This window comes from Pogona vitticeps, chromosome 1 (assembly GCF_051106095.1).
Source record: "Pogona vitticeps strain Pit_001003342236 chromosome 1, PviZW2.1, whole genome shotgun sequence".
In the NCBI taxonomy this organism is placed as follows: domain Eukaryota; kingdom Metazoa; phylum Chordata; class Lepidosauria; order Squamata; family Agamidae; genus Pogona; species Pogona vitticeps.
Window position 1 is genome coordinate 96072699 of NC_135783.1, and position 27784 is coordinate 96100482.

Here is a 27784-nt window from a genome sequence, read left to right on the forward strand (position 1 = left end):
AGCAAACTTGCAATTACATCATCAATATCTATTCTAACTTTGCTATTACACTGGTTTAAAAATTAAGGAGAATCACCTTTGAACTGTTTAAATGTAAATGTGTAATAGGATACTTGCTACTATGTGCACTGTTTGGTTTTAAAAACCCAGAGGCTTAAGAGAAGGAGCCTAGTTAAATTATTTGCTAAAGTTGCATTGTTGTTCTCCAGAGAATTTTTTTTCAGTTTTTCTGGACAAAAAGTTCCCAAAACAAACAAATGGAATGCTAATTTGCTTTCAGGTTTAGCAAAACATGAAAAATACACTTGGGAAAAGCTGCTACAAAATAAGGCATACCACTAAATTAGCACCCATGAATGGGAATCACTGCTCTATTAATAGCTAACTGACTATTCCCAGTACGTTTCTTGAGTACGATCACTAGAGTTTGCTTCAGAGTTCAGGCCTCATTAAAAACTGCCTCCAAGAACTGTTGGCCTATTTGATCACAGATAGGGACTTGCAACTCCAGTGCATCCAAATCAGGTCAACTGCATTGCCTACAGATGAGGGGGCTAGAATTACAGGCTTCAGTTTCCCATGGTTAATGTCTGACAAATAATGTTAATAAAGCAAAACTACAAGCCAGCAGCCTGTGTGCTAGATGAAGCTGGGATGATTTGCATGGCCTTTCACCTGAAGGCCTCTGTACACAGAGAAGGCTCAACCTACTGCTAAAGGCCTAGTTGAACTACTCATCACCTGGAGAACTGCAAATTACCCTATTTGAATGAAACACAAAATGAAATGATTAACATGAAAAATAACAAAATGTCTATTGATGCAAGAAAAGGTGGTTCTTATTGTGCATCTAGCAAACACAAACACAGACAGCTACATTATTAAGCAATGGCTGATCCTATTGCTTAGCTTCATATGCACAATGTGAAGTTGCGCAAATGGTTCAGAAAACTGAAGCATGGTGAAAGGGCTTTCACTTTGTGCCACACAATGGTTGTAACTGGAGCAACTGAATTGCACAATTCTCAACGCCTTGGCATAACGCCTGACACACCTGCAGGCATAACTTTACATTTAATGAAGATGAACAGGACTTCAACCAATGAATCTATTTTTTTGCAACATCCCACAGTTGACTGCAAATGAAGAATGCTAGAGAAGAGCACTGGGAATGGCATTTAAAGAGCAATGGTTCCCAACTGTGGATTCCTTTGCTCTTAGAATATAACTCAGAGAAACCCAGAGAAATACTATAGCCTCTTGTCTGTGCTAATTATGATTTCTGGGTTTGACATTCCATATGTCTTTATAGGGCTAAGCTTCTACGTCTTTAAGGGAAGTAGATTCCTTTTCCTTTGAGAAAAGATAATGCAGATAACATACTCTTTTCTACAAGGGGCACACAACTAATGAGTGGCCTGGTTGCCAAATAGTGCAGGTTATAAATAAATGAATGAATGAATGAATGAATGAATGAATGAATGAAGTTTTTAACAGGTCAAACTCTAATTAATATTGTTGCTAAAATTTTGGTCAGAGTGCTATTTATTATTCATTTATGCTTATGAAGAGAATCTGTGTACAGTGGTGCCTCGTATAACGATGTTAATTGGTTCCAGAAAAAAAAACGTTATGTGAAAACATCGTTATGTGAAGCACCATTTCCCATAGGAATGCATTGAAAACCGGTTAATCCGTTCCAATTGGAATGGATTATCCGGTTTTTTTCCCTCCCCCCCGCGGCTTGGATCTGACCCATGGCGGCTACCTCAGCCATGGCTGGACTCCCTAGAGTCCGGCCATGGCTGGGGTAGCCGCTGCGGCTCGGATCCAAGCTGCGGGGGGAAGGTGGTGGGATTTGGATGACTTTCAGGCATCCCGGGCTTGGATCCCACCAACCGCCGGTTACCCTTTAAGCGGCGGAGACAGGCTGGGGGGTGGATCGGGGAGCTTGAAGCCTCTCCGCGCCGCCTACCCCGGCCGTTCTCGGACTTCCAGAAGTCCGGGAACGGCCTGGGTAAGCAGCGCGGGGAGGCTTCAAGCTTCCCGATTCACCCCCAGCCTGTCCCCGCCGCTTAAAGCCTCCTTGCGCCGCCTACCCAGCCCGTTCTCGGACACCTAGGTGTCCGAGAACGGGCTGGGTAGGCGGCGCGGGGAGGCTACCGGCATCGGAGACAGGCTGGGGGGGTGCACCGGGGAGCTTGAAGCCTCTCCGCGCCGCCTACCCCGGCCGTTCTCGGACTTCCAGAAGTCCGGGAACGGCCTGGGTAAGCAGCGCGGGGAGGCTTCAAGCTTCCCGATCCACCCCCCAGCCTGTCCCCGCCGCTTAAAGCCTCCTTGCGCCGCCTACCCAGCCCGTTCTCGGACACCTAGGTGTCCGAGAACGGGCTGGGTAGGCGGCACGGGGAGGCTACCGGCATCGGAGACAGGCTGGGGGGTGGACCGGGGAGCTTGAAGCCTCTCCGCGCCGCCTACCCCAGCCGTTCCCGGACTTCCAGAAGTCCGGGAACAGCCTGGGTAAGCAGCGTGGGGAGGCTTCAAGCTTCCCGATTCACCCCCCAGCCTGTCCCCGCCGCTTAAAGCCTCCTTGCGCCGCCTACCCAGCCCGTTCTCGGACACCTAGGTGTCCGAGAACGGGCTGGGTAGGCGGCGCGGGGAGGCTACCGGCATCGGAGACAGGCTGGGGGGTGCACCGGGGAGCTTGAAGCCTCTCCGCGCTGCCTACCCCGGCCGTTCTCGGACTTCCAGAAGTCCGGGAACGGCCTGGGTAAGCAGCGCGGGGAGGCTTCAAGCTTCCCGGTCCACCCCCCAGCCTGTCCCCGCCGCTTAAAGCCTCCTTGCGCCGCCTACCCAGCCCGTTCTCGGACACCTAGGTGTCCGAGAACGGGCTGGGTAGGCGGCGCGGGGAGGCTACCGGCATCGGAGACAGGCTGGGGGGGTGCACCGGGGAGCTTGAAGCCTCTCCGCGCCGCCTACCCCGGCCGTTCTCGGACTTCCAGAAGTCCGGGAACGGCCTGGGTAAGCAGCGCGGGGAGGCTTCAAGCTTCCCGATCCACCCCCCAGCCTGTCCCCGCCGCTTAAAGCCTCCTTGCGCCGCCTACCCAGCCCGTTCTCGGACACCTAGGTGTCCGAGAACGGGCTGGGTAGGCGGCACGGGGAGGCTACCGGCATCGGAGACAGGCTGGGGGGTGGACCGGGGAGCTTGAAGCCTCTCCGCGCCACTTTCCCCAGCCGTTCTCGGACTTCCAGGCGTCCGAGAACGGCCGGGTTAGGCGGCGTGGGGAGGCTGCCGGCGCCCGGACAGGGTGGGGGGGTGTCCACAAGGCTTCCAGGCAAAGGCCTGGAAGCCTTCGACACCCCGCCGCCGCTGAGAGCCTTCCGAGCTCTCAAAGGGCTTTCTCCAATATCGGAGGGGGCCCTTTGAGAGCTCGGAAGGGAATTGTCGGCAGGGGACGGTGGCTTCGGGGTCCTTCCGAGGCCGCAGCCCACTGCCGACATTTTCCCCCAGCTGAGCAGCGGGGCTTCAAAGCTCCCGCCGCTCAGCTGGGGGAAAATGGTGCCTATGGGGAAAAATCGCAAAGCGATTTTTCCCCATAGGCAAGATCGTTGTGCGATCGCAATAGCGATGGCAACAAAGCCATCGCTATGCGATTTTTTCATTAAACGGGGCACTCGTTAAGCGAGGCACCACTGTATGCTCTTGCAGCAAAGTATTGCTTATTAGCAAGGTGTGGCTGTGTACTGAGGCATCCGCAGCCACCAGACTTCTGGAGACTGCCTGTTTCTGCCTTATGTTCTATTGAAAAGAATGGTTTGTGGAAATTTGGTAGATTATGAAGTTGGTTAAAGTAACCATTTTAAAAGGAACCTTGGTACAGCCTGCTCGTGATTAATCAAACACTGGAGAAGGAGAATCCAATACACTGTAAAACAAGTTAATCTTTTATCTTGATTCAGCTGTAATTGTGAAAGACCCGAAACAGTCTTGTGTACAAACACAATTTGTCGAAGTGAAGCATATTTCAGAACATTCTGGGAGGCAGTGCCGAAATCACCACACAGAAGGAATAGAAAGATACCATTTGTGTAATTTCTCAAAAACATTCAAAATACACATTTGTTTACCTTTCCAGCTTTTTTTTTCTTACTTTTCTTCTTTGTATCTTTTGGGGGCGAAAGTGAAGACAGAAGAATTCTGTTCATCTCAAGTCCTGTTTGGAGCTGAAGCAAAATATGCAACCAGATGTTATGAAATGGACATCTCAGTCCAGAACTAATATTAAAAGTAGAGGTATGCATAACTAATTAATCTCTCATAACCAAACAGCCACCAATGTCTCTTTCTGAATCTACTGGAACAGGAATCTCATCTCTTCAATGTAATACTAGAGTTTACTGGAAAAAGAAAAGCTTTGAAAGATTGCATAAACCACTGGTTCTTAACCTTGGGTTACTCAGGAGTTTTGGACTGCAACTCCCAGAAGCCTTCACCACCAACTGTGCTGGCTGGGGTTTCTGGGAGTTGCAGTTCAAAAGCATCCGAGTAATAAAGGTTAAGAACCACTGGCATAAACCATCTAGCCAACTGTTCACCATCAGGAACATGAACTGCACTTCAGAAGCTCATCTACTGAGACGATTCCCCTTTACCATCGGCAAACATTGAACAAAACTCTTGCCAGGTCTATAGATGTTCAAATTCATTAGCAACATCTGCTCAGTGCATAATATCTATCTTTATCAAGTTGTAAATAAATGATAGCATGCTGACATAAGCATTATCTCTCTTTATACAGCACTTTCCAGATACAACCTGCTTTCCAGCTGTTTTTATCTACTTCTGTGTTAAGTCACCTAAGGTGGGTAAGATTATAGGTCAGTAACTAGGGCTAATAAAGCTATGGGGTATATACGCAACAAACACCTTGCTTTGCTAAAAACATCATATTCTACCAGAACACATTAAACTAGAATGTTACAAAAGACAGAACTAGGGCCTGAACTAATTTGGGCTCCAATGACTAAAATCATTGGCACGGCATCCCATGTCCATTCCCCCAGACTGGCTAGGTCACTTATCTTGTGTTGCATGTCAACAGGGTCCTTTTCCACTGGTGCTCGAATCCGGGCAACGGCTCAGGATGCCCACTCCCTCCTGCTCCAGCAGCTGACCACTCCAACAAGGAGATCAGGCTGCCAGGAGAGGCGAGAACAGACAGCCTGGTTTGGAACACCACTGGAGAAGAAGGACCTGGTGGCATGAACACAAGATAAGTTGCCCAGCTGATCCCCAGGGTATGGGAAGCAGACAAATTAATGTTAGAGCCCAAGCTACTTCGGTCCCATCTCTAGACAGATCTTTTAGAATGTACTAATCCAACAGTTCTTAACTTGTAATCTACTAAACTGAATACAGTACCCTAGTTTACTGCTGTGTCCACTATTGTTCAACAGCATTTTTAAAACTATAGCCAGATAAGGAATCATACAGCTGATGGAGTTGTGTGCAATTCTGCAGGTAAAATCATGTAGGCTTATAAAAATCAGTTATTTGTAGATTTGAGAATACCAGGAATATTCCCTGCATCTATGTCAAGATTTGAGGCAAACACCTCTTGCTAATTAAAATTAGTGCATAATTATCTTGATGGTGAAATAACAAGTGGTTCATGAGGATGTAGACCACATCTGAAAAAAAGCTAGGTTACACTTATTATATAATATACAAATCAACATCTCAAACTTAAGTGCAGAACCCACATCTAAAGCTGGTATTCTCGCTTCCTAATAAAATGAAACAAAACCCCCAAACCAAACAACAACAGGTTGCAAGTAGATAAGCTTAAAATTCTATGGCCACATACTTTATGAAACATCACATTATGGAATAAGTTGTTTTCTCCCTATTAATGAGGGCACAGAGACAGTTTCTTTAAAAAGACTAGTCTGTTCACTAAACTGAGATGCAGCAATACTAATACTGACAAGATAGAAACATTCAAATTTAAATTTCCAAGATGTCAGTGCTTTTCAGAAGGAAAGCAAGACACAGGAGAAAACGTATTTCTTGCAAATTCAGTATGAAGTAACCATAAATTGAGGCATAAACAAAACACAGTAGTGACATGGTATGACTTCAAAACTGCTTGTTAATGCCAAAAGGAAGCCAGTAGAACCTCCTGTTTCATCATTGCAGTAGCATCACAGCAAATCTTCACCTGTGCAGCTTTGTCTTGTATTAGCTTGCGCTGGTGCTGTTCTTCTTGAAGCTTATGTTCCAGGCACTTGATCTTTTCCTTTGACAGGAGAAAACACAATATGAAAGAGATGATTCAAACTAACTCATGTTAACGACGACATGTTTATTTTCTCGTTAAAGACTAGCAATGACTTTTTCCAACATAAGGCAGGAAATAGAAAAGGCAATCTTGGTCACTCTACAGTGGTGCCTCGCTTAACAATGAATCCGCTTGACGACGATCTTTTTGCGATCGCAAAACGATGGTCTAAATGGGGGAATTTCGCTTTGCGATGATCGGTTCCCTGCTTTGGGAACCAATTCTTCACAAAACGATGTTTTTCTAACAGCTGATGGGCGGTTTCAAAATGGCCGCCAGGTAATTAAAATGGCTCCCCGCTGTGTTTAGGGACGGATTCCTTGCTATACAGGCAGCGAAAATGGCCCCCATATGGAGGATCTTCGCTGGACGGTGTTTTTACCCCACTTGAACGCATTAAACGGGTTTCAATGCTTTTCAATGCTTTTTTTTCCTGGCTTTACTGTACTATGTTTTTTCTTAACGGCAATTTTCCTGGAACGGATTATTGTCATTAGGCGAGGCACCACTGTATTACAGAAACACCTAAATCCTTGATAGCTAGTATTTGGAATGGTACCCTTGTAAATGTTACATTCTATTAGAGAGCTGATGAATGATGTCATCTTATTTGCTTACTTCTGCAGTCTTCTGGGTGATAGTAAGTCTCTCACATTCTTTTTCCAGAATTTCAAGTTTGTCAAGTTTTACACATAGCTCCACATGATTCTGCTCCTTTTCCTTCTGAAGTTGGGTCTGGAAAATGTTCATAAAGTGTTGTTTGGCAGATGAAAACATGTCTTTTTGCAATGCCTAATAACTGAAAAGATCACGTTCAATGCCACAACAGATGTCAGACGGAGGGTCCTGAACAGAAAGTAACATAATCATGTATTACGAGGTCCAACTGTGGGTGGCTTGATGGATGGGGAGAAGCACCAGCATTCCAGACCATCACCATGCCCTCTCTACTGGGGAGAATGCTGAGAGGGACTGGGTCTCCAATGCCAAACTAGAAAGGGTGTAGGATTGCTAACCCTGACCGAGCTGCAACATTGGATCAGGAAGTGTTTGGGGTGCCATCACTGATTGCAAGGGGGACTGCCAACAGCCACCCATCCAGACCCACCTCCCATCCAAACAGTCAACCTGCCAGGCACCCTGCCCTCGCTGTGGGTGTACTGGCCCTTCCTGCCTCAGTGTAATTAACTTGGGGTCTGGAGGGAGATAAAACTGAGGCAGGGTTAATGAATATTACTAGCCCTGGGGTGCTGCCACTCTCTGAACAAACCACTGTTGACACTTTTTGTCCAAAGTCAAACAAACCTCTCTTTGTTTAAACCTGCTAGTATCAACTCCATGGATAAGGGAATGGAGGAGGGACAACTCATTGACCTTGGGAGTGGGGCTCACAGAGTACCAAAAAATCTGCATATAATGTTTAAAATAATCATTTTCCTTTATACCCTGTTGATATTTGTTATCTGTAAGTTGGCGAGGTGGTAATTTTTATAAGAAACACAAAACAAAAGCAAAAAAAGAGACCTTTTTGGCTCTTTAAAGACTAACTGCAGTCTTTTAATGTATGCTTTTGTGGAACATTGCTCACTTTAAGATTAAGTGCCTGTTAATTTTACCAATGGATGACCTATTAATGAAAACACAGGATCCGCAGGAATCACTAGAAACATTAATTTGTACAACTCATGTTCTACTCATTTGAACATGTTTAAAGGACAAGGAAGTATATTCGATACAGGGCAACAAATCAAGTAGAAATAACAGGGGAAAACTACAAAATATTAAGCATATGCACCTGTTGTTCCAGAACCAATTTCTTTTCCAACTCTGCACTGACCACCATTTTCCTCATGTAATCTAGTTGTTTTTCCAGTAATGAACAGCGAGATTGTGCTGTGCCTAATTGCATGCTTACATCTGAAGAAGAGAAAAATAAAGGAAACACACACATTTAACATATTTTTATTCTAATTTTCAACATATTTCATAAGTGCATTAAATTTATTTAACTCTTGACTCTTTGCTTACTTTTGGTATTGCTGGATTCTGATCTGCAATTACACACCCACCCCCCTAATGTTTCCATTTCAAATTACTTTACTAGCAGTAGACGTTCATGAAGTTCTCTGCCTTATTCAAAAACTAATGTAAGCAGTTTTGAGTTTCCACGAGAATTTGATGCCATTGTTGTGGTTGGCCCATACCCTACATTTAAAAATAGAATAAAAGTATCAAGTGTTTTATTAGAGACTGAAGAATGCATAAGGCATGTATTAAAATGAAAAGCAGTAGCTTTTACTTATTAAACCACAGGTTATTATATTTCATTTAATATTTCAAAAGAGCAATGTATACGTATAAGTAACTGCTAAAACAATAAAAGGGAGTTCAACTGAAAAAAAATACAGTACATATCAATATATGACTGCTCTGTTTGCTAGAGATCCTAATTACACATTAGGAGAAAAAGCAAACAGAGCATAGCAAGCCAACAACCTGCTAATCTTCTGAGACTGAGGCTGAACTAGTAATGGAAGTTACCTTTTCTTTGTTGCAGCAGTTCTTGGTGAGTAGCATCCTTTGCATTTGATTCATGCTGCAAAGCCTTTTTATACTGGGCAGCTTCGCTGGACAGGGAGTTCAGGTTATCTTCAGCTTGTGACCTTTCTAGTTCAAGACGATGGATTTTTTCCTGAAGCGTTTTCAGGGCTGCCACAAGAGCTGGTAAACAAGTAACTTAAGCCTTACTGCTTTGTTTTTATGCTTCTGGTGCTTAACATTGATAAAGTAAAGAGAATAAACTTGCAACAGCTGTGACAGTACATACACATTTTATCGCTGTGCCTTTCCCTAGAGGCTGGAAATGTTGAATTAATAAGGCATGTATTCCCTTCACTTCTACAGCTGCTAGAAAGCGAAAAGGGCATTAGAAATATAACTTGTTTCATCTTTTCTTACCGCTTCTAGTTCATTGCCACTATCATTCAGATTGAAGATGACTGAGCAACATGTAAATTTTACATTTTCCCCACCTCACTTCCAGCAAGAGAAAGTATTATTAAAATCTGTCCATATCTTCTACTAGCTACAAAAGAACTAAAACACACACTGTCCTGTTTGTATCTTCAGCATAAAACTTTTTTTCCTTCTACACTACAAGAAAGCTGTGCTAGTGCCAAGCTGAGTGGATCATATACTAAACAAGTTCACTCAAGTTCTTAGCAGTAATTTCTTAACAGGGCCTTGGAACTCGCCATTCAGTCAACGGATCTTTGAGAACAAGTCAACTGTACGTAACTGATGAGTCTGAAGGACAATGTGGCATAAGAAAATAATATGGAATGTAAGTTCTGACTGAACATGATAGGGCTGGCGGACCAGACATCTGTAATATGTTCACAATATTTAAGTATAATTTGTTATACTTAAATACTTAATAAAGAGGGAGAAGATCAGTCAACCAGCAGGAAGAAAGGCAAACACTGCACATTCTTTTGGGAGACCCAGGGCATTTTCATTAGTATCTGTTCATCTTCCATTTTCAGCTTGCTAGAAAGAATAAACATCTTTGCTATTTTTCTTGCCCTCCGCTCCCAATTACATTTGCTTTACTGAGAGAAATAACAGAGTTTATGATAATGAAATATTTCAAGGAAACATAAGTAAAACATTAAAGAGGAACCTTCTACATAGCACAATAGACTTACATTTCAGTTTCAGCAAAATTTTAAAAAAAGTTTCTATGCCAAAACAGGAAGAAAAAAAAAGACTGGGAAACTTCTGCAACAGAAGCCATTTTTTGACGTTTTGTCACTACAGTCCTTAAATCTATGCTCAGCTTTTTCATTGTCAAAGACCAGAAACATGTGGGTACTTATTCCCCTGGGGACATGATATCTATTACAACATTATAAATTCTAATCATATGTCTTTGTTGTGCTTCTGAAATTCAACCTGTTATTTTGAGGTGCAGACCCATATGAATGATGCAAAAAGACTGAGACAGAAAACCATGGTTTGATGCCATTTAAAAATTGATAAATGTCCTGCATTTTTCCCCTGCAAGCCGCTGCACCTCGAGACGGGTGTTCTGAGCAAGAAGCAAATGAAAGAAGACAAACAGCATGAAATCATGGTTTACCTTTTTATTCCAAAGTACAGTATACAGTGCTAATATTGCCAGGAGGAGGACATAGTTACAGTTATTTTGAAGTTTTGTGTATAAAATTGGTTTTTTGTTTGTTTTTATTTTTTAAAGTTTGGATTGTGCAGTGCAATATATGTTTATTAAAACGTAAAATAAAAAAAATACTACTAGTGCAAGCCACTGTTTGGTCTGATTCTCAGCTTAAACAGTAGGTAATTTGGCCAGGCAAGGCCAGCTAAAACAAGCACATATTTCCTCTTGGGCAGTTTCTATTCTGTAACTAAAAGGGACATAGCCCCAGCCTAGTTGACACTTGCCAGCTCTACAGAGAAACTATTTACTACCAGATCAATGCAGCAGTTTCTCTTTCTTCTTAATGCTTAGCCCAGTCCTCAAATTAATGCCATGTTCCAAAATGCATTCATCACGAGCCAAGGTTTGTTGGCTTGGTTTCACATAAATAATGCTCATTTCTGTGTTTGGGGCTTTACCTTTGTTATTTGGTACAGGAGCGTCTGTTGGGATACCTGGTCTCTTCTTTGACCTGAGATCAGCAAATGCAGAGCATATATTATCTGGAGGCTGGAGAAAGCTTCCAATGTAGCTATGTTTTGAGTCAGTGTCCACAGACTGTAGAAAGAGATACAATGTCACTTCTGAGCACCAATGTATGAGCTTTCTTTCCTAGTTTATTCAATGTGATCTAAGTGATCAGTTCAGAAACAGCTACTTTTTTGTGCTAGTGAAGTTGCATCACTTACCTCCATTATAAAAGATCAAGTGCTCCTTCCAATCACCTGTCAAGACAAAAGACACATACTGTATGTTGGTTCTTGATTGTGAAGCACAAACTGGGATATTTTTTTCTCAGCTGCCCATATTTATTTTCTAATATTAGAGACATTCATACATAATAAAGAGAAAACTGAACAAAATATCCTGGCTGCTTTTCCCCAACAAAAAATGTGACAGAAAGTAACATAATAAGCAGCAAACTGGTTTGTTACTCATTGCATTACACGTCTGCTTCATTACGCTGCGGTGGATAACCCTAGAGCAGTGGTGGCGAACCTTTTTGGGCTTGCATGCCCAAAATGGGGGGGGGGGACGACAGCGGGTGGCATGCCGCCACCGGACCCAGACCCGGAAGACCGGAACAGGAAGTGGCAGTTTAAGGGGGAATCCCGGCTGCAGCCACCTCATGAGATTTGGCTGCACAGGGGCAAGGGGGAGTAGCGACCTATGTCTCGCGTGCCAGAAGGGCTCCAGCTGTGGCACGCGTGCCATAGGTTCGCCATCACTGCCTAGAGTGTCTGCGAGCCCATTTTTTGTCCTCCAAACTCCACCAATGGCCTATCCCACCCCCAGAGAAAAAAGCAACAACTATATGACGTGCACACTCTGTTCAGGGCTTTGTTCTGAGGGATCTGGGAGGTGTCTAAAGAAGCAGAAAAGAGTATTATTAGAAGGGATGCCAGGGGTGGTGAGACAGCGGTGAGGTACAGAAACGCCAAATGGCATCGGGGATCACATTTTTCCAATCCCGTCCATGCAATAATTTATGCCACACTTGAGAAATAAGAAGGACTCACAAACTGAGTCCTGAAAGACCACTTGTACTGTTACTACTCAGAACCTTTTGTGTCAATTCAGGATTTAACTTTGAAATAAATGAATATGGTGTTAGTTATTCTGTACCCATTCCTCAAGGCTAGACACTCAATTATTGATATTGCCGCTTTGGAGATGCTGATTATGGCTGCTTTACAATTCACAACATCACCTCACATCTGCAATCTGCCTTCCACATGTTCTGTGGACATCCTAACATTTATACGCTCAGCAAATAACCATTATGTTAGTGGGGAAGGATATGTTTGGTGCACAGAATCACTGATGGTTAATACCTCCCTTTCAAGTTACCCAGCAAGAAAACAGGTGAGGGGGGATGTAATGCAAATTGTTTCATGACTGGTTAAGTGATCCTCCAATACAGATGAGAATGTAACCACAAAAAGCCCTAACTGGGAACAAGGATGGGGGGAAAGGTAGATTTGAACCTACTATTATATTTCTGGATGATTTATTTTACCACTGATGTTACCTGTCTGTCATGGGTTTGGAGGGAAAGTTCCATCCTATGGGGAGTGGAAGGCGGGACATCAGGAGGAGGGGCTGTACTGTATATATATGTGGAGTTTGTGTGGAGAAGCAGAAGAAGCTGGAGGAGAGCTGGAAGAAGAGCTGAGAGAAGAAGCTTGAGTGGGAGTCTGTGTGTCAGACAGGGTACTACTGTGTGTCAGTCAGTACCAACCTGATAGGTTCAGGTGTCTGTATGGTTAGCCAGAACTGATAGGTTCAGGGTCTGTGCTTCAAGTTAAGTGTTCTGTGTGAACCAAACTGTGTGTATGTATGATTGAGACTAAGCCACGTTACTGTATCCTATTCACTTGATCCTTTTATTTTTCCCTGTGTGTTATTTAATAAACCTTGTTCTTTTATTTGTTAAAAATCCATCCCTGGTCTGTGTGACTTCTTATAGGGAATGGTTGGTGGCAGCTTAGTGAAACTGTGGCATATCCCAGTAGGTCTGGGTTTGTCACATTGATTGGTGTCCAGCGTGTGGGATACGACTGGTCCAGTTGTCCAGTGGTACAGCAAAGCCTTGGCAAGTGTGCCCAGAGCAAGGGGGGTCTAGTCAGGGACAATCTGAGGGCGCGTAGGTAATCTTCTAGGTGTACCTCACGGGGAGGTGCGCTAGTGGAAGAACGTGCCAACTGGGGACTAGATTAGGGAGCTCTGAGGCAGCCTGTTTTGGCGGGAAAAAAGCTGAGGCAAAACTGTGTAGTAGCAGTGATCTAGCCTGCCTGCTGAGAGGCCTAGCAGAGGGGGGTAGACTCTGGCTCGCAACTGTTGCAAGTTAGTGCTGAAGAACAGCAGTAATCTGTAGAAAGCTGGTTCTGAGGCAAAAGAAAAAAAAAGTGGTCGCTTTATTTTGAGGCTTGACTTTTGAAAGCAGCCTGTTCTGGGGGGGGGGGATTATGCCCTTGACTCGAAGCCAAATGGCAGAAATGGGTGAAGTGAAAGACCCCCAGGTTGACCAAGGTTCTGAGGATGAATTTGGCTCAGTGCAGGGTGACAGCACGGGAGAACAGAACCCAGAGCTCAGGAAAATACTCCTAGCCCAACAGCATGAACTGAGGGTGAGGGAAATGGAGGAAAGGGAAAGAGAGAAACAACGGCAATTTGAATTGGAATTGCAGAGAGAGAAAATGGCATTTGAGTTACGAAAATTGGAACTGATGAACCAGAACAATAATAACAATAGGGATTCTGAGGGAGGCCAATTGTCTAAAGCTGACCTGAAGAAATTCCCTGTGTACCACAAGGGAGATTGTCCTGAAGTGTTCTTTTCCCTAGTGGAAAGAGCGTTTGTGGACTTCTCAGTAAGGGAAACTGAGAAGATGACCATCATGCGATCTTTAATCAGTGGCAGCCTTGCAGAAGTCTATGCAGAGATGCCAGAGGAACTGATGAAAGATTTTGCAGAGTTTAAAAAACTGGTGTTTGCCAGACATGGGATAAATGCGGAACAGCTGAGGCAAAGATTCAGGTCAATCACCAAGAAACCAGAGCAGACTTTTACCCAAGTGGGGGCCCAACTGGTGAGGCTGCTAGAGAAATGGCTGTCGCAGGAGGGGACAGAGACCTACCAGCAGCTCAAAGACCTGATAGCGCTGGAACAGTTTTATTCAGTCCTGCATGGGGAACTGAAGTTCCAGGTGAGGGAAAGGAAACCGAAATCTGTGGCAGAGGCGGCCGAGATCGCAGATTTTATTTCCCAAATAAGAAAGCCCTTAGGTGAGGGGAAATCGATAGGTAAACCTAAAGAAACCTACAGCAAGTACTCTCAGGGACCAGGGAAAAGCCAGCAAGGGGGAGGGGCCCATGGTGAAGGGAAGCCCTCAGACATGAAACCAAGACCTCAGATTTTGGAGGGAAAACCAAAACAAGATGAGAAAGACTCAAAATATAGCAGAAAATGTTATTTCTGTCAGGGAAAGGGCCATCTAATCTCAGAGTGTGAGAAATTAAAGCAGCTAAAAGGAATTGTGCCTCAGGATTCGAGTGGAACCAAGCCAAAAGCTGTGTTCTGTGTCCAGAAAGAGCAAAGCTCCTTGTCACTGAGGGAGCCTGTTGCCATGGCTACTCAATCTGGAACAGTTACATCTGCTGATCAGGCTGAGGAAAATGGTCCTCTTGTGGAGGTCAAGCGCTGCTTGCTCGTGAGAACAGATTCTCAGTTGTTTGAAACAGCAGGGGTGGACGTAGGAATACTTGACCATCAGTATCGGGGGTTGAGGGACACTTGTTCCCAGGTGACCCTGTGCCATCCAGATATTATTCCTAGGGAATATATAATCCCAAATGAGAGCATGAAGGTGGCAGGGATTGAGGGGCAGGTGATCTCACTGCCAGTAGCGGAGGTACCTGTGAACTTTCAAGGCTGGAGGGGAGTTTGGCGGCTAGCGATTTCATCGACTCTGCCAGCAGCCGTGCTCGTGGGAAATGACCTGGCTGAACATGTGAAACGGGTGCTAGTGATTACACGTTCACAAGCCACCACAGGGACAGTTCAGGGGGGTACTGATGAGCCCGAGACGGAAGCAGAGGGGAGTGCCGAAGCTGCAGTGGAAACCTTAACCACAGACAGCCGATTTGGCCAAGAGCAAAAGGCAGACGCCACTCTCCAAAAGTGTTTTGAACAGGTGACTGACGCCCAGCTAACACCTGAAACCCCAGTGAGATTTCTAGAGAAAAAGGGGATTTTGTATAGAGAGACCCTGAGGAATATCTCAAAAGGGGGAGATGGGATCAGAAGTCAGCTAGTGGTACCTGAAAAGTATCGCCCCATGATCTTACAAAGGGGGCACTCTGACATGTTTGCTGCGCACTTAGGGGTGAACAAAACACAGCAGAGAATCACACAGAATTTTTACTGGCCTGAAATAGGGAAGCAGATCAAAGAGTTCTGTAAACAATGTGATGTGTGTCAAAGGCAGGGGAATAACCGTGACAGGACCAAAGCAAAGTTGTGCCCTTTGCCTGTGATTGACACTCCGTTCAAATGCATAGGGGTGGATATTGTGGGACCTTTGCCCAAGGCCACAAAGAGGGGGAACAGGTTCATTCTCACCATTGTGGACCATGCCACGAGGTACCCTGAAGCCATTCCCTTGACTAACATTGAAACTAACACAGTGGCAGATGCCTTGGTGGGGTATATGTCCAGGATGGGATTTGCCTCAGAAATAATCACAGATTTGGGCGCATCGTTCACATCGAAGCTCATGAAACGCTTATGGCAAATCTGTGGAATTAAGCACAAGGAAACCACTGCCTATCACCCTGAAAGTAATGGGTTAACTGAGAAGTTCAATGGGACTCTAATGCGCATGATTAGGGCTTACTTGGCAGAGAATCCAAACAATTGGGACCAGAAGCTGCAATCCCTTTTGTTTGCTTATCGATCAGTGCCACAAGCCAGTACCGGGTTCAGTCCGTTTGAACTTTTATTTGGGAGAAGGGTGAAAGGGCCCCTTGATTTGATCAAACAAAATTGGGAGCAGATCACCCAGGATGACCCACAAGACGTTGTGACATACATAGACTCTTTAAGGATTGACCTAAAGAGAAACCTAGAGCTAGCAGCAGAGACCCTGCAAGCTCAAAAGGTCAGAAAGAAAGCTTGGGATGACCAGGAAGGCAGGGAGAGGCACTTTAACCCAGGGGAGGGAGTGCTTTGGCCTAGGCCCTGCAAAGAGAACAAACTGCAGCTGGGTAGCCCAGAAATAAAATACTTGGGTCACATAGTAGGGGGAGGAGTGATAAAACCCCTCGAGGCCAAGATAGAAGCAGTTCGTGATTGGCCCAGACCCAACACCAAGAAAAAAGTCAAATCATTTCTTGGGTTGGTGGGCTACTACAGAAAGTTCATCCCGAGGTTTAGCGAGATTGCGGCTCCGCTGACCGATCTGACGAGGAAGAAGGCTGATGACCGCATCCCGTGGACCAGCGACTGTGAGGAGGCGTTCCAGAGGTTGAAGCAGGCGCTCATCAACTATCCAGTGCTGCGTGCTCCAGACTTCGACCGGGAGTTCATCATCTACACCGATGCGTCTAACAGCGGGGTAGGAGCAGTTCTTTGCCAGGAGGATGAGAATGGTGACCAGCATCCAGTGTCCTACCTGAGTAGGAAACTCCAGAAAGGTGAGAGACATTTGGCAACCGTGGAAAAGGAGTGCCTGGCCATAGTCTACGCGATCCAGAAGGCCAAGCCTTACATCTGGGGAAGACATTTTATTCTGTGCACTGACCATTCACCACTGCAATGGTTAAAGACAATGAAATCCCACAATAGTAAACTTATGAGGTGGGCTTTAAACCTGCAAGACTATGACTTTGAAGTGAAGGTGGTCAGAGGGTCAGTGAACTGTGTTGCTGACGCCTTGTCAAGAAGACCTGAAGAATGAAGACGGCGAAAGAAACATGGACTATGTATGTTTTGATGACAAAAAGTCAAATGTGTCTGTTTATTAAACATGTTGGTTTGTATGAATAAAGGTAACGTGATGTATTGTTAATGGTAAATGTTTAAATGCCTAATAGAGTGTAAGTATAAGTAAGTATGGTATTGTATGTTATTACATGACTGTTTTTGTATGTTTTGGGTCCAGGTTGTTTTTTGGTGAAAAGCACCTTAGCTTTCCCCCTACAAAACAACTTATAAAGAGGGGAGGTGTTACATACAGCACTGATGTTACCTGTCTGTCATGGGTTTGGAGGGAAAGTTCCATCCTATGGGGAGTGGAAGGCGGGACATCAGGAGGAGGGGCTGTACTGTATATATATGTGGAGTTTGTGTGGAGAAGCAGAAGAAGCTGGAGGAGAGCTAGGAGAAGAGCTGAGAGAAGAAGCTTGAGTGGGAGTCTGTGTGTCAGACAGGGTACTACTGTGTGTCAGTCAGTACCAACCTGATAGGTTCAGGTGTCTGTATGGTTAGCCAGAACTGATAGGTTCAGGGTCTGTGCTTCAAGTTAAGTGTTCTGTGTGAACCAAACTGTGTGTATGTATGATTGAGACTAAGCCACGTTACTGTATCCTATTCACTTGATCCTTTTATTTTTCCCTGTGTGTTATTTAATAAACCTTGTTCTTTTATTTGTTAAAAATCCATCCCTGGTCTGTGTGACTTCTTATAGGGAATGGTTGGTGGCAGCTTAGTGAAACTGTGGCATATCCCAGTAGGTCTGGGTTTGTCACAGTAATGCAAATTGTTTCATGACTGGTTAAGTGATCCTCCAATACAGATGAGAATGTAACCACAAAAAGCCCTAACTGGGAACAAGGATGGGGGGAAAGGTAGATTTGAACCTACTATTATATTTCTGGATGATTTATTTTACCAAGGATTTTTTACTTGGATGATATTTGTTCCATCTAAGGCAAAAGGTAAATCTCTGTATCACAGCTATTTTTGTGCTTTCAGAAATGGAGATCCACCATTTAACTAACCACACTACTAGATGTTATGTAGTAGCAGCATACTCTGCAGTTACTCTTTCAAACCGGAGTCTCCATCTTGAGACTGCATTTAACAGCAGAGATCAGGGTCAGATTTTTTAAATTTCTCTGTTCCCTCCATCAAAAGACTACCTTTGTTTTTGCAAAAACAACAAAATGGCTGCTTCCTAAAACCTTAAGCTTTTTTATTTAACAGTACAGTAGTAAGCTCTGAGGAGAAGGAAAACTCTGATTTCAAACCTCCACTGCCTTGTGGCTATATCCATTCATGGAAAAGGCTTCAGGAGTTAACCTCGAGGCAAAATCCGGAGCCGGAGTCCTGAAGGCAGTTCGTGTCATTCTGCCAACTCCTGCGATGTTGCTGGAACCAGTTGTATTGGCTCTTGCCTTTCCATTGGACCATTTCAGCAAAGTGGAAAGGGGGGATCTGCTGCTTGGGTAACAGCCTATCCTCCATATTACCTTACCCGGGCTTCAGGCTCTGGAGTGGACACTCCTCGATTCAGAGCATGTTATCATAGTCTCTCAAGACTGAAGGATGCCTATGCTGAATAAGCTCTGACCAGCTTTCCCTCAGTGACTAGCTGCCTGAACAGAATTTTTAAGTGGATTGTAATGCATAACTGATTAGACTGTCTTTTTAGTATTGCTTTTGTTTACCATTTCTCAGAGTGGTGTTTGTTTCTTCTTAGTATTGGTATATTAATTGTTTTTAGCTTTAAATATTGTCTTTTAATGATGCAAGCTGCCTTGGGTCATTTTTAAGGAGAAAGACCGTGTAATGTATTTTAATTCTAAATAAATAAAATCAGTTTCAGCATTCCAAGTAAGTGCCTTAACATTTTTTTATTTTATGCAACTTTTGCATCATATTCCAGTTGTGGGATCTTGGGAGTTCTGGTAAAAAACTAAAAAGGAGGGTTAAGAGGAGCCCAATTTATACAGAACAAAATGCCAAAACTTGCCAAATGGATTTCATGTACCTACTCCCAATTCAACTCCTACTTTATTTACAGTGGTGCCTCACTTAACGATTGCCTCGTTAAACGACGAAACTGCTTCACGACAACATTTTTGAGATCACAAAACAATGGTCTAAATAGGTTTTTTTCGCTTTGCAATGATCGGTTCCCTGCTTCTGGAACAGATTCTTCGCAAAACAATGTTTTTTTAACGGCTGATTGGCTGCTGGGTAATTAAAATGGCTCCCCGCTGTGTTTAGGGACGGATTCCCCACTTTACAGGCAGCGAAAATGGCTGCCCTATGGAGGATCTTCGCTGGACTGTGAGTTTTCAGCTCATTGGAATGAATTGAACCGGTTTCAATGCATTTCAATGGGCTTTTCCGTTTCGCAAGACGATGTTTTCGTAAGACAGCTATTTTTGCGGAACGAATTAACATCATCTTGCGAGGCACCACTGTATTTATTCATTCATTCATTTATTCAATTTGTATCCCGCTCCCATTAGTGTCAAAGCACTACTCTAAGCAGGTTACAATTTCATAAAATAGAAAACAAATGAAAATAACAAAACTATAACTGATAACAAAAACCCTAAAAAAAGAAAAAGAAAAGAAAACCAGATGGCACCCAGTATGTAATCTACTTTACAGCTCAGCTGGAACAGACAATTGGCTTGGCACCCAGAAACAGGGGCCTTAAATGCATTAGCCGTCTGGATAAGGCTGGGGAGGATAGCTCACATTTTTACCCATAAAACCTCACACTGAAATGAATCTGTTAGCCTTCGGAAGTGCCACTTATATCCTCCTCCTTTTAATTTTTCTAACACGCCGCCGAGACAGGCTTGGAGAGTTCTTTCGAAATTTCAGCTCTGCCTTCTCTAAAAGGGCTTTGGAATAAGGAGGAGGTGGCGGCAAGCACACACTCGGGTCTATTCCGATGCTTTTTGCAGGATGGGGAGAAGGAGAACAGCAGAAGGATCTTGTAATACCCACAAGAAGGGGGAAAGAGACACAGGAGAGGATCATGCACGCCACTTTGGAGACTCCCTTTCTCCATCCTGCAGAACCATGAGGGCGGGCGCGGGGTGGGGTTGGGGGTGGGCGATATTCCAGCATGAATGGGCTCAGGACGAGAAGAGGAGGCTGAAATCATACTGGAAGCGTTACTATCAGGAAGCATATGCGCGTGGGAAATGGATAACGGCTCCCGATTCAGCCCCAGTCGGAAGAAAGGAAACGGCTGAACATAAAAAAGAGCCCACCCAAGATAACACGCCCAAGGAGGAACTGGCAGGCAGAAGCTCAACAGGTCACCATTCCACAACTCCCTCCCGCCCCGCCGGAGGAACGCAAACACTAGAAGAGTTTGTTAAAAAAAAATGCATACCCTCGCCCCCTACACGGCCTGTATCCAAGCCCGAAACGCTCTCCCCACCAGCGTGCGACCCGAAACACACCACGACGAGCCCTTGAATCTCCTGGCTTTCTTCCTGGAACGTCCTTCTCCAGAGCCGTTTTCAAACGGACCGCCTCCCCTCCCGCTCTTGAAGAGGCCCCGCCCTGCTTCCGCCGAGGAAACAAGCGAGGCGCATGCGCGGCCAGCAAAAAAAAAGCGGTTTCTCTCGGCGAGGCTGGCAGGGCGTGGACGCCCCCCCCTTTTTTTTTTTTTGCCCTGGGCATTGCGGGAGCTGCCGCACGTCTTCAGGCTGGTCCACGACCGTAGCACATCTTAATTCGCAAGAACATGGCGACAGACGGGAGAGGGAGAAAAAAAATGACCTCCGAATATTACAAAAAGTGCATTTCGCCCCTGTCCACATAATGCGTTCACTGTGACTCTGTGGAGTTCTTGTCATGCTGCACGGCGGATAGAGTGTGAATGGGCACATCATTCTCTTTTTTCATTTCTCTTCGTAGAACACCTATAGGTGTTAGAGATAGATAGATAGACAGACAGACAGACAGACAGACAGACAGATAGATAAGACAGACACCTACCGAAAAATAACACCGCCCGTTTGCTCCGAATGCGTGGCTGATGCGATTCAGAGCCTTTCACACATACATCTCAATAAGCCACTGATAAGATTACAATATCGCTATTTTGTGTGTAGAAACCGGAACTGGCAACCTTTTCGGATACACCTCTCTACTGTACTTCTAACGACTTCACATACTGAGAGCAATTACCAACGGATGCTCTTAGCACAGACATGTCATGTGTGCATGGCTGTCTTACTTGCAGCTTTTAAAATCACAGAAATATCCACACACTGACACATTATTATGATTCAGTTCCTAAAAAGGCATGTTGTACTGTATCTGAAGTGGTAGGTCCTTTAAGTTATATGTTTGGCACATTTACTCAGACCTAAGCCTCTTGGAATTCAAAGGAACTTTGCACTATAGATCTTATTTAAACTCATTCTTAACAGAAAATGTGAACCACAGTTCTGTGCATTGGCTTATTACCTGATGTTCAATCTGTATTTTATAAGAATGCTTGATTTTTCAGGAGTTAAAATGAGGGCCGTAATGTTAAATGTAACAAATGAGTAGTTTTTGTAAGTGATGTACTTAGACACCTTACTCTCATTTACAGAACTGTTAGTTGCAACATCAAGTGAGCAAGCTTGCAGAATGAAAAGCACCATGCATGCTTATTCCTTTGAGATTGATTTCATTTGAACAGAATGCATGTAAGTGCTTGCATGTCTCTGAGCCACTACATGGAAAGTCATAGGATACAGTTCTTCCCATTTCCATTGATGTGGCCAATCAATGACAACAATTTTTTCATGCATATTTGTTTTGATTAGGTACTACATATTTTAAAAGATAACAAGACTGCTTAAATATTGGCAAAATCCCATTCAAGCAGCTGTAATGTAGGGGCATGCCCACATAATTGTGGCAGGAATTACACCCAACAACAGGGAATTGCATGATTTGATTGTGCAATTGGACATGCAGTTCCAATTACCACTCTTGCACAATGCTCCAGTGGAAGTTCTTCATTAATAAATAGCATTTCCACCTTGGTGCTTTCGTGGCTACTACAGGTATAACATCAAGTTACAACCATATAGTTAAACGAGAGTTTTGCCGAATATATTAAATTAACTACAAGCAAAATGTAATTTCAAGATTAAAAAAATTATCCTAACACTGCATCTAGTTGGCAGTTACTAAGCAGCTCCCCTTCATGGATTGCTGCCTTGTCGTGGCGAAGGGGCTTGAGTAACTCAGTGAAGATATGGGCTATGCCGTGCAGGGCCACCCAAGATGGACAGGTCAGTGGAGAGTTCCAACTAAACACAATCCACCTGGAGCAGGCAGTGGCAAGCCACTCCAGTACCTTTGCCAAGAAAGCCCCATGAACAGAAACAAAAGGCTAAAAGATATGACTCTGGAAGATGGGACTCTCAGGTCGGAAGGCGTCCAACATTCTACTGAAGAAGAGCGGATGACATGTACTGTACAAGTAGCACCAGAGCTAATGAAGTGGTTGGGCCAAAGCCGAAAGGACGCTCAGCTGTGGAAGGAAAGTCCGATGCTGCAAAGAAAAATACTGCACAGGAACCTGGAATGTAAGATCTATGAACCTTGATAAGCTGGATGTGGTCAAACAGGAGGTAGCAAGAATAAACATTGACATCCTGGGCATCAGTGAACTAAAATGGACAGGAATGGGCGAATTCAATTCAGACTGTTATCATATCTACTCTTGTGGGCAAGAAGCCCGTAGAAGGAATAGAGTAGCCCTCATAGTCAACAAAAGAGTGGGAAAAGCTGTAATGGGATATAATCTCAAAAATGATAGAATGAATGATGCCAATACGAATCCAAGGCAGACCTTTCAACATCACAATAATCCAAGTTTATGCACCAACCACCATTGCTGAGGAAACTGAAATTGACCAATTCTATGAAGACTTACAACACCTTCTAGAACTGACACCAAAGAAAGATGTTCTTCTCATTCTAGGGGACTGGAATGCTAAAGTAGGGAGTCAAGAGATAAAAGGAACAACAGGAAAGTTTGGCCTTAGAGTTCAGAATGAAGCAGGGCAAAGGCTAATAGAGTTTTGTCAAGAGAACAAGCTGGTCATCACAAACGCTCTTTTCCAACAACACAAGAGGCGACTCTACACATGGAAATCACCAGATGGGCAATACCGTAATCAGATTGACTATATTCTCTGCAGCCAGAGATGGAGAAGCTCAGTCTATTCAGTCAGCAAAAACAAGACCTGGAGCTGATTGTGGTTCTGATCATTAGCTTCTCATAGCAAAATTCTAGCTTAAACTGAAGAGAGTAGGAAAAACCACTGGGCTAGTCAGGTATAATCTAAACCAAACCCCTTATGAATACACAGTGGAAGTGAAGAACAGATTTAAGGAACTAGATTTGGTGGACAGAGTGCCTGAAAAACTTTGGATAGAGGCTCATAACATTGTACAGGAGGCAGCAACAAAAACCATCCCAAAGAAAAGGAAATGCAAGAAAGCAAAGTGGCTGTCCAATGAGGCCTTAGAAATAGCAGAGAATAGAAGGGAAACAAAATGCAAGGGAGATAAGGAAAGTTACAGAAAATTGAATGCAGACTTCCAAAGAATAGCAAGGAGAGACAAGAGGGCCTTCTTAAATGAACAATGCAAAGAAATAGAGGAAAATTATAGAAAAGGAAAAACCAGAGATCTGTTCAAGAAAATCGGAGATATTAAAGGAACATTTTGTGCAAAAATTAACATGATAAAGGACAAAAATTGTAGGGACCTCACAGAAGCAGAAGACATCAAGAAGAGGTGGCAAGAATACAAAGAGGAACTATACCAGAAAGATCTGGATATGCCGGACAACCCAGATAATGTGGTTGCTGACCTAGAGACAGACATCCTGGAGAGTGAAATCAAGCGGGCCTTAGAAAACTTGTCTAATGACAAGGCCAGTGGAGGTGATGGCATTCCAGTGGAACTATTTAAAATCTTGAAAGATGACGCTGTTAAGGTGCTACATTCAATATGCCAGCAAGTTTGGAAAACTCAACAGTGGCCAGAGGACTGGAAAAGATCAGTCTACATCTCAATCTCAAAGAAGGGCAGTGCCAAAGAATGCTCCAACTACCATACAATTGCACTCATTTCCCACGCTAGCAAGGTTATGCTCAAAATTCTACAAGGTAGGCATCAGCAGTATGTGGACCGAGAACTGGATTTCGAAGTGGCAGAGGAACTAGGGACCAAATTGCTAATATGCGCTGGATTATGGAGAAAGCCAGAGAATTCCAGAAAAATATCTTACTTCTGCTTCATTGACTATGCAAAAGCCTTTGACTGTGTGGACCACAGCAAACTATGGCAAGTCCTTAAAGAAATGGGAGTGCCTGATCACCTTATCTACCTCCTGAGAAACCTATATGTGGGACAGGAAACAACAGTTAGAACTGGATATGGAAACACTGATTAGTTCAAAATTGGGAAAGGAGTACAACAAGGCTGTATATTGTCCCCCGGCTTATTTAACATATGCAGAATACATCATGCGAAAGGCCGGACTGGGGAATCCCAAACCGGAATTAAGATTGCCGGAAGAAATATCAGCAACCTCCAGTATGCAGATGATACCACTCTAATGGCAGAAAGTGAGGAGGAATTAAGGAACCTTGTAATGAGGGTGAAAGAGGAGAGTGCAAAAAACTCAACACCAAAAAAACTAAGATCATGGCCACTGGTCCCATCATCACCTGGCAAATGGAAGGGGAAGATATGGAGACAGTGACAGATTTCACTTTCTTGGGTTCCATGATCACTGCAGATGGAGACAGCAGCCCCAAAATTAAAAGACACCTGCTTCTTGGGAGGAAAGCGATGACAAACCTCTATAGCATCTTAAAAAGCAGAGACATCACCTTGCCAATAAAAGTCCGAATAGTCAAAGCTATGGTTTTCCCTGTAGTGATGTACGGAAGCGAGAGCTGGACCATAAAGAAAGCTGACCGCCAAATTGATGCTTTTGAATTGTGGAGCTGGAGGAGGCTCTTGGTAGTCCCCTGGACTGCAAGGAGAACAAACCTATCAATTCTAAAGGAAATCAAGCCCGAGTGCTCACTGGAAGGACAGATCCTGAAGCTGAGGCTCCAATACTTTGGCCATCTCATGAGAAGACAAGACTCCCTGGGAAACACCTGGATGTTGGGAAAGTGTGAAGGCAGGAATTGAAGGGGACGACAGAGGATGAGATGGTTGGACTGTGTCATCGAAGCGACCAGCATGAATTTAACCCAACTCCGGGAGGCAGTGGAAGACAGGAGGGCCTGGCATGCTCTGGTCCATGGGGTCACGAAGAGTTGGACACGACAAAACGACTAAACAACAACAAAGCAGCTAGAAGTGTCAGAAACCATGCAATTCTGAAATGAAAGATTCTGTTCTCTTGGTTTCATAGTAGTTATTTTTAACAGGAATTGTTTTTAAAATGTTTGAGAAATTCTGTTTTGCCCTACGTTTTGGTAATTATATCAGTCCTGTAACTTGATGTACTTGGTTGTGCACAAAATAAGTTTGTCCACATTTCAGCCTTCTGTGGAATGAATCATTTCTGATCTCTTCCAAAAGAGAATTATTATGCTAATAGTGCAATACAGACAGCAATGTTGGGAAACTCCCTGTTCTTCTGGCTGTTGTCCTGGAAAGCCTATACGACCATCAAGAGAGTGTTTAGAAAGGCCAGTTTGGAATGTGAAATGTTTTTCTTGTTCTTTTCCATCTAGAACAATTGGCTGAACATCTGCACACAGCTTTTTGGCGGCTTCAAAAAAAGTCCTACTGATAAAATGATTATTTGTTAGAAGAAAGAAAACATGTGTTCCAGTATTGTTCTCTTCTTCTAACTTTGTGAAACAACAACAAAAACAACATCCACTGTAGTATGGAGATCCCCATAACAACCCTGTGAGACATATCAGGTTGAGAGAGTAAGTGATGGGCCCAAGTGAGTTTCATGCCTCAGTGGGGACGGTGCTGAATTAGCATTCTAAACAAATGTTGTTTTGCACATTGTATTGACATATGCTGTGTCCTATTTATATACTCTTAGGGTCCAACCAGTTTTGCAAACCACTACTAAAGAGTCTTTTGTTAAGGTCAATTTTCTCTACACTCTGTTATCAACAAATCACTTTTTGAGAATGGGGGCAAATCATAAGCGGAAGGCAGATGCATGCACGTGAAATACATATATCATAATAGATAGTCATTATGAGAGATCCCAGCAATGTTTTAGACTGTGTTTATTTCACCATTCAGCAAGCAAGACAGAACAAGCATAAAGAGCAGCAAGTCAGATGTGAATAAAGACAAAACCTGCCCTCCTAACTGAAAGGTCCCCTAATGTCACAGGAGACAAACCATTTTTTCCAGTTCCATAAGTTTTCCCCCATAAAAGTTGAATGGTATCATTTATTTATCTAAAAAATAAGGCAGTTTGTGTGAGGGATACTGTTCATGTCCGAGTAAAATTTGCTAATCCACCCCCCACACTATTGACTCCACTGTTATAAGAGTCATTCTGGTCTCCAACTGTTGCTTGGCAGCTGAGAAGAATTTCTACATTCGTTTGTATGTTCTCCAGGGAGAGGGAAAGCTTCAGTTTTCAGACTCAGGTGGGCAACCTGACCCTCTAGACAAGGCACTCTCAACCTTTTTTTGGTCATAGCCATAAATGCAATATGAAAGAAATATAGGCCGAATCAGGATTGTATAAGTCACATAATGAATCCTATATGATGATGTGTGAAGAACTGTTTCCAGTCTGTGGCCTCCTTCAATTGTGCCAGGGACCCCCAAGGAGCCATATGGCCCTAGCTGAGAATGGCCACTCTAGACTCCCATGATCTACCACCGTTGGCTACACTGTTTAGCCCTGATGGGATTTAACATCCAACTGGAGAGTTACAAGTTGTCTACTCCTGATGTATATGATAAAGGAGATTGTATTTCATTCCAATTAGTAAAAGATCGGTTATGGCTGTTAGAATAAATTATACAGAAGCTTTCTTATCCCTTCCCCCCATTCACAAAGACACAAAAGCGGCTTCAGACATAACATGAAAGGAACATCCAAATTATTACTTGCCAGGAATTCTGGCCTCTAAGCAAAAACAAAACTAACTAACTAAATTCAGCAGGTTAGAAATTGCTAATACATGTGACTTTCTGTAGAAGTTCCGTTTCAGCTTGTCAGAAATGCAGGAGATAATGATTCTGCTTCTTTGAAGAATGCTATGTTGAAATTTGATTGCATCAAGCATCTGATTAAATAATTATAGAAGCAAAGACTGTTATTATGTTGGTACAGTATACATTTAATATTTAGCACAACTTGTAAACCACCTAAGGTGTCAGATTTGCATTTTAACCAGCTTGCTTCTGCTGTTTTCCATGCATGTATCTTAACTGAAGTGGTTTTAAAATTACAACCAGAAACCACAACCCTAAATGCACCTACTAACCACATTGAACAAGTTCACTCCTAAGTAAAAACAACAGCTTCCTTTGAAGTACTGTACATCCCACTATGTTCATGGAACTTACCGTACTTTCTGGTAGTCCTATCTCAAACTGTAGCATTCTTAGGAAATGTCTCAATGAATTAATATTTCTTCCTTAAAATTAATTAAATATTAGGTTCCACTCTGGAATCCTGTGCATAAAGAGATGATGTACTGAAGGCAATTTCCCTCATAC

The 27784-nt window shown here is 43.7% G+C and overlaps 1 protein-coding gene across 2 annotated transcripts in view; it reads right to left on the reverse strand.

Annotated features, from left to right (window-relative positions):
- The window catches only part of CEP57L1 (centrosomal protein 57 like 1), a 66807-nt gene that overhangs the window by 6861 nt on the left and 32162 nt on the right, over window positions 1–27784 (reverse strand). The window contains exons 1-8 of one of the 2 annotated variants that reach the window (XM_020801327.3): window positions 20424–20600; window positions 11247–11282; window positions 10977–11115; window positions 8880–9059; window positions 8134–8255; window positions 6957–7073; window positions 6219–6296; window positions 4126–4221 (exon numbers count right to left, since the gene is read on the reverse strand). In XM_020801327.3, the coding sequence (XP_020656986.3) occupies window positions 4126–4221; window positions 6219–6296; window positions 6957–7073; window positions 8134–8255; window positions 8880–9059; window positions 10977–11115; window positions 11247–11252 (738 nt within the window). In that variant the 5' untranslated portion in view covers window positions 11253–11282; window positions 20424–20600. Of the gene's footprint in view, window positions 1–4125; window positions 4222–6218; window positions 6297–6956; window positions 7074–8133; window positions 8256–8879; window positions 9060–10976; window positions 11116–11246; window positions 11283–20423; window positions 20601–27784 lie in introns of those variants that run through there. The other variant, XM_072998102.2, reaches the window with a different exon arrangement.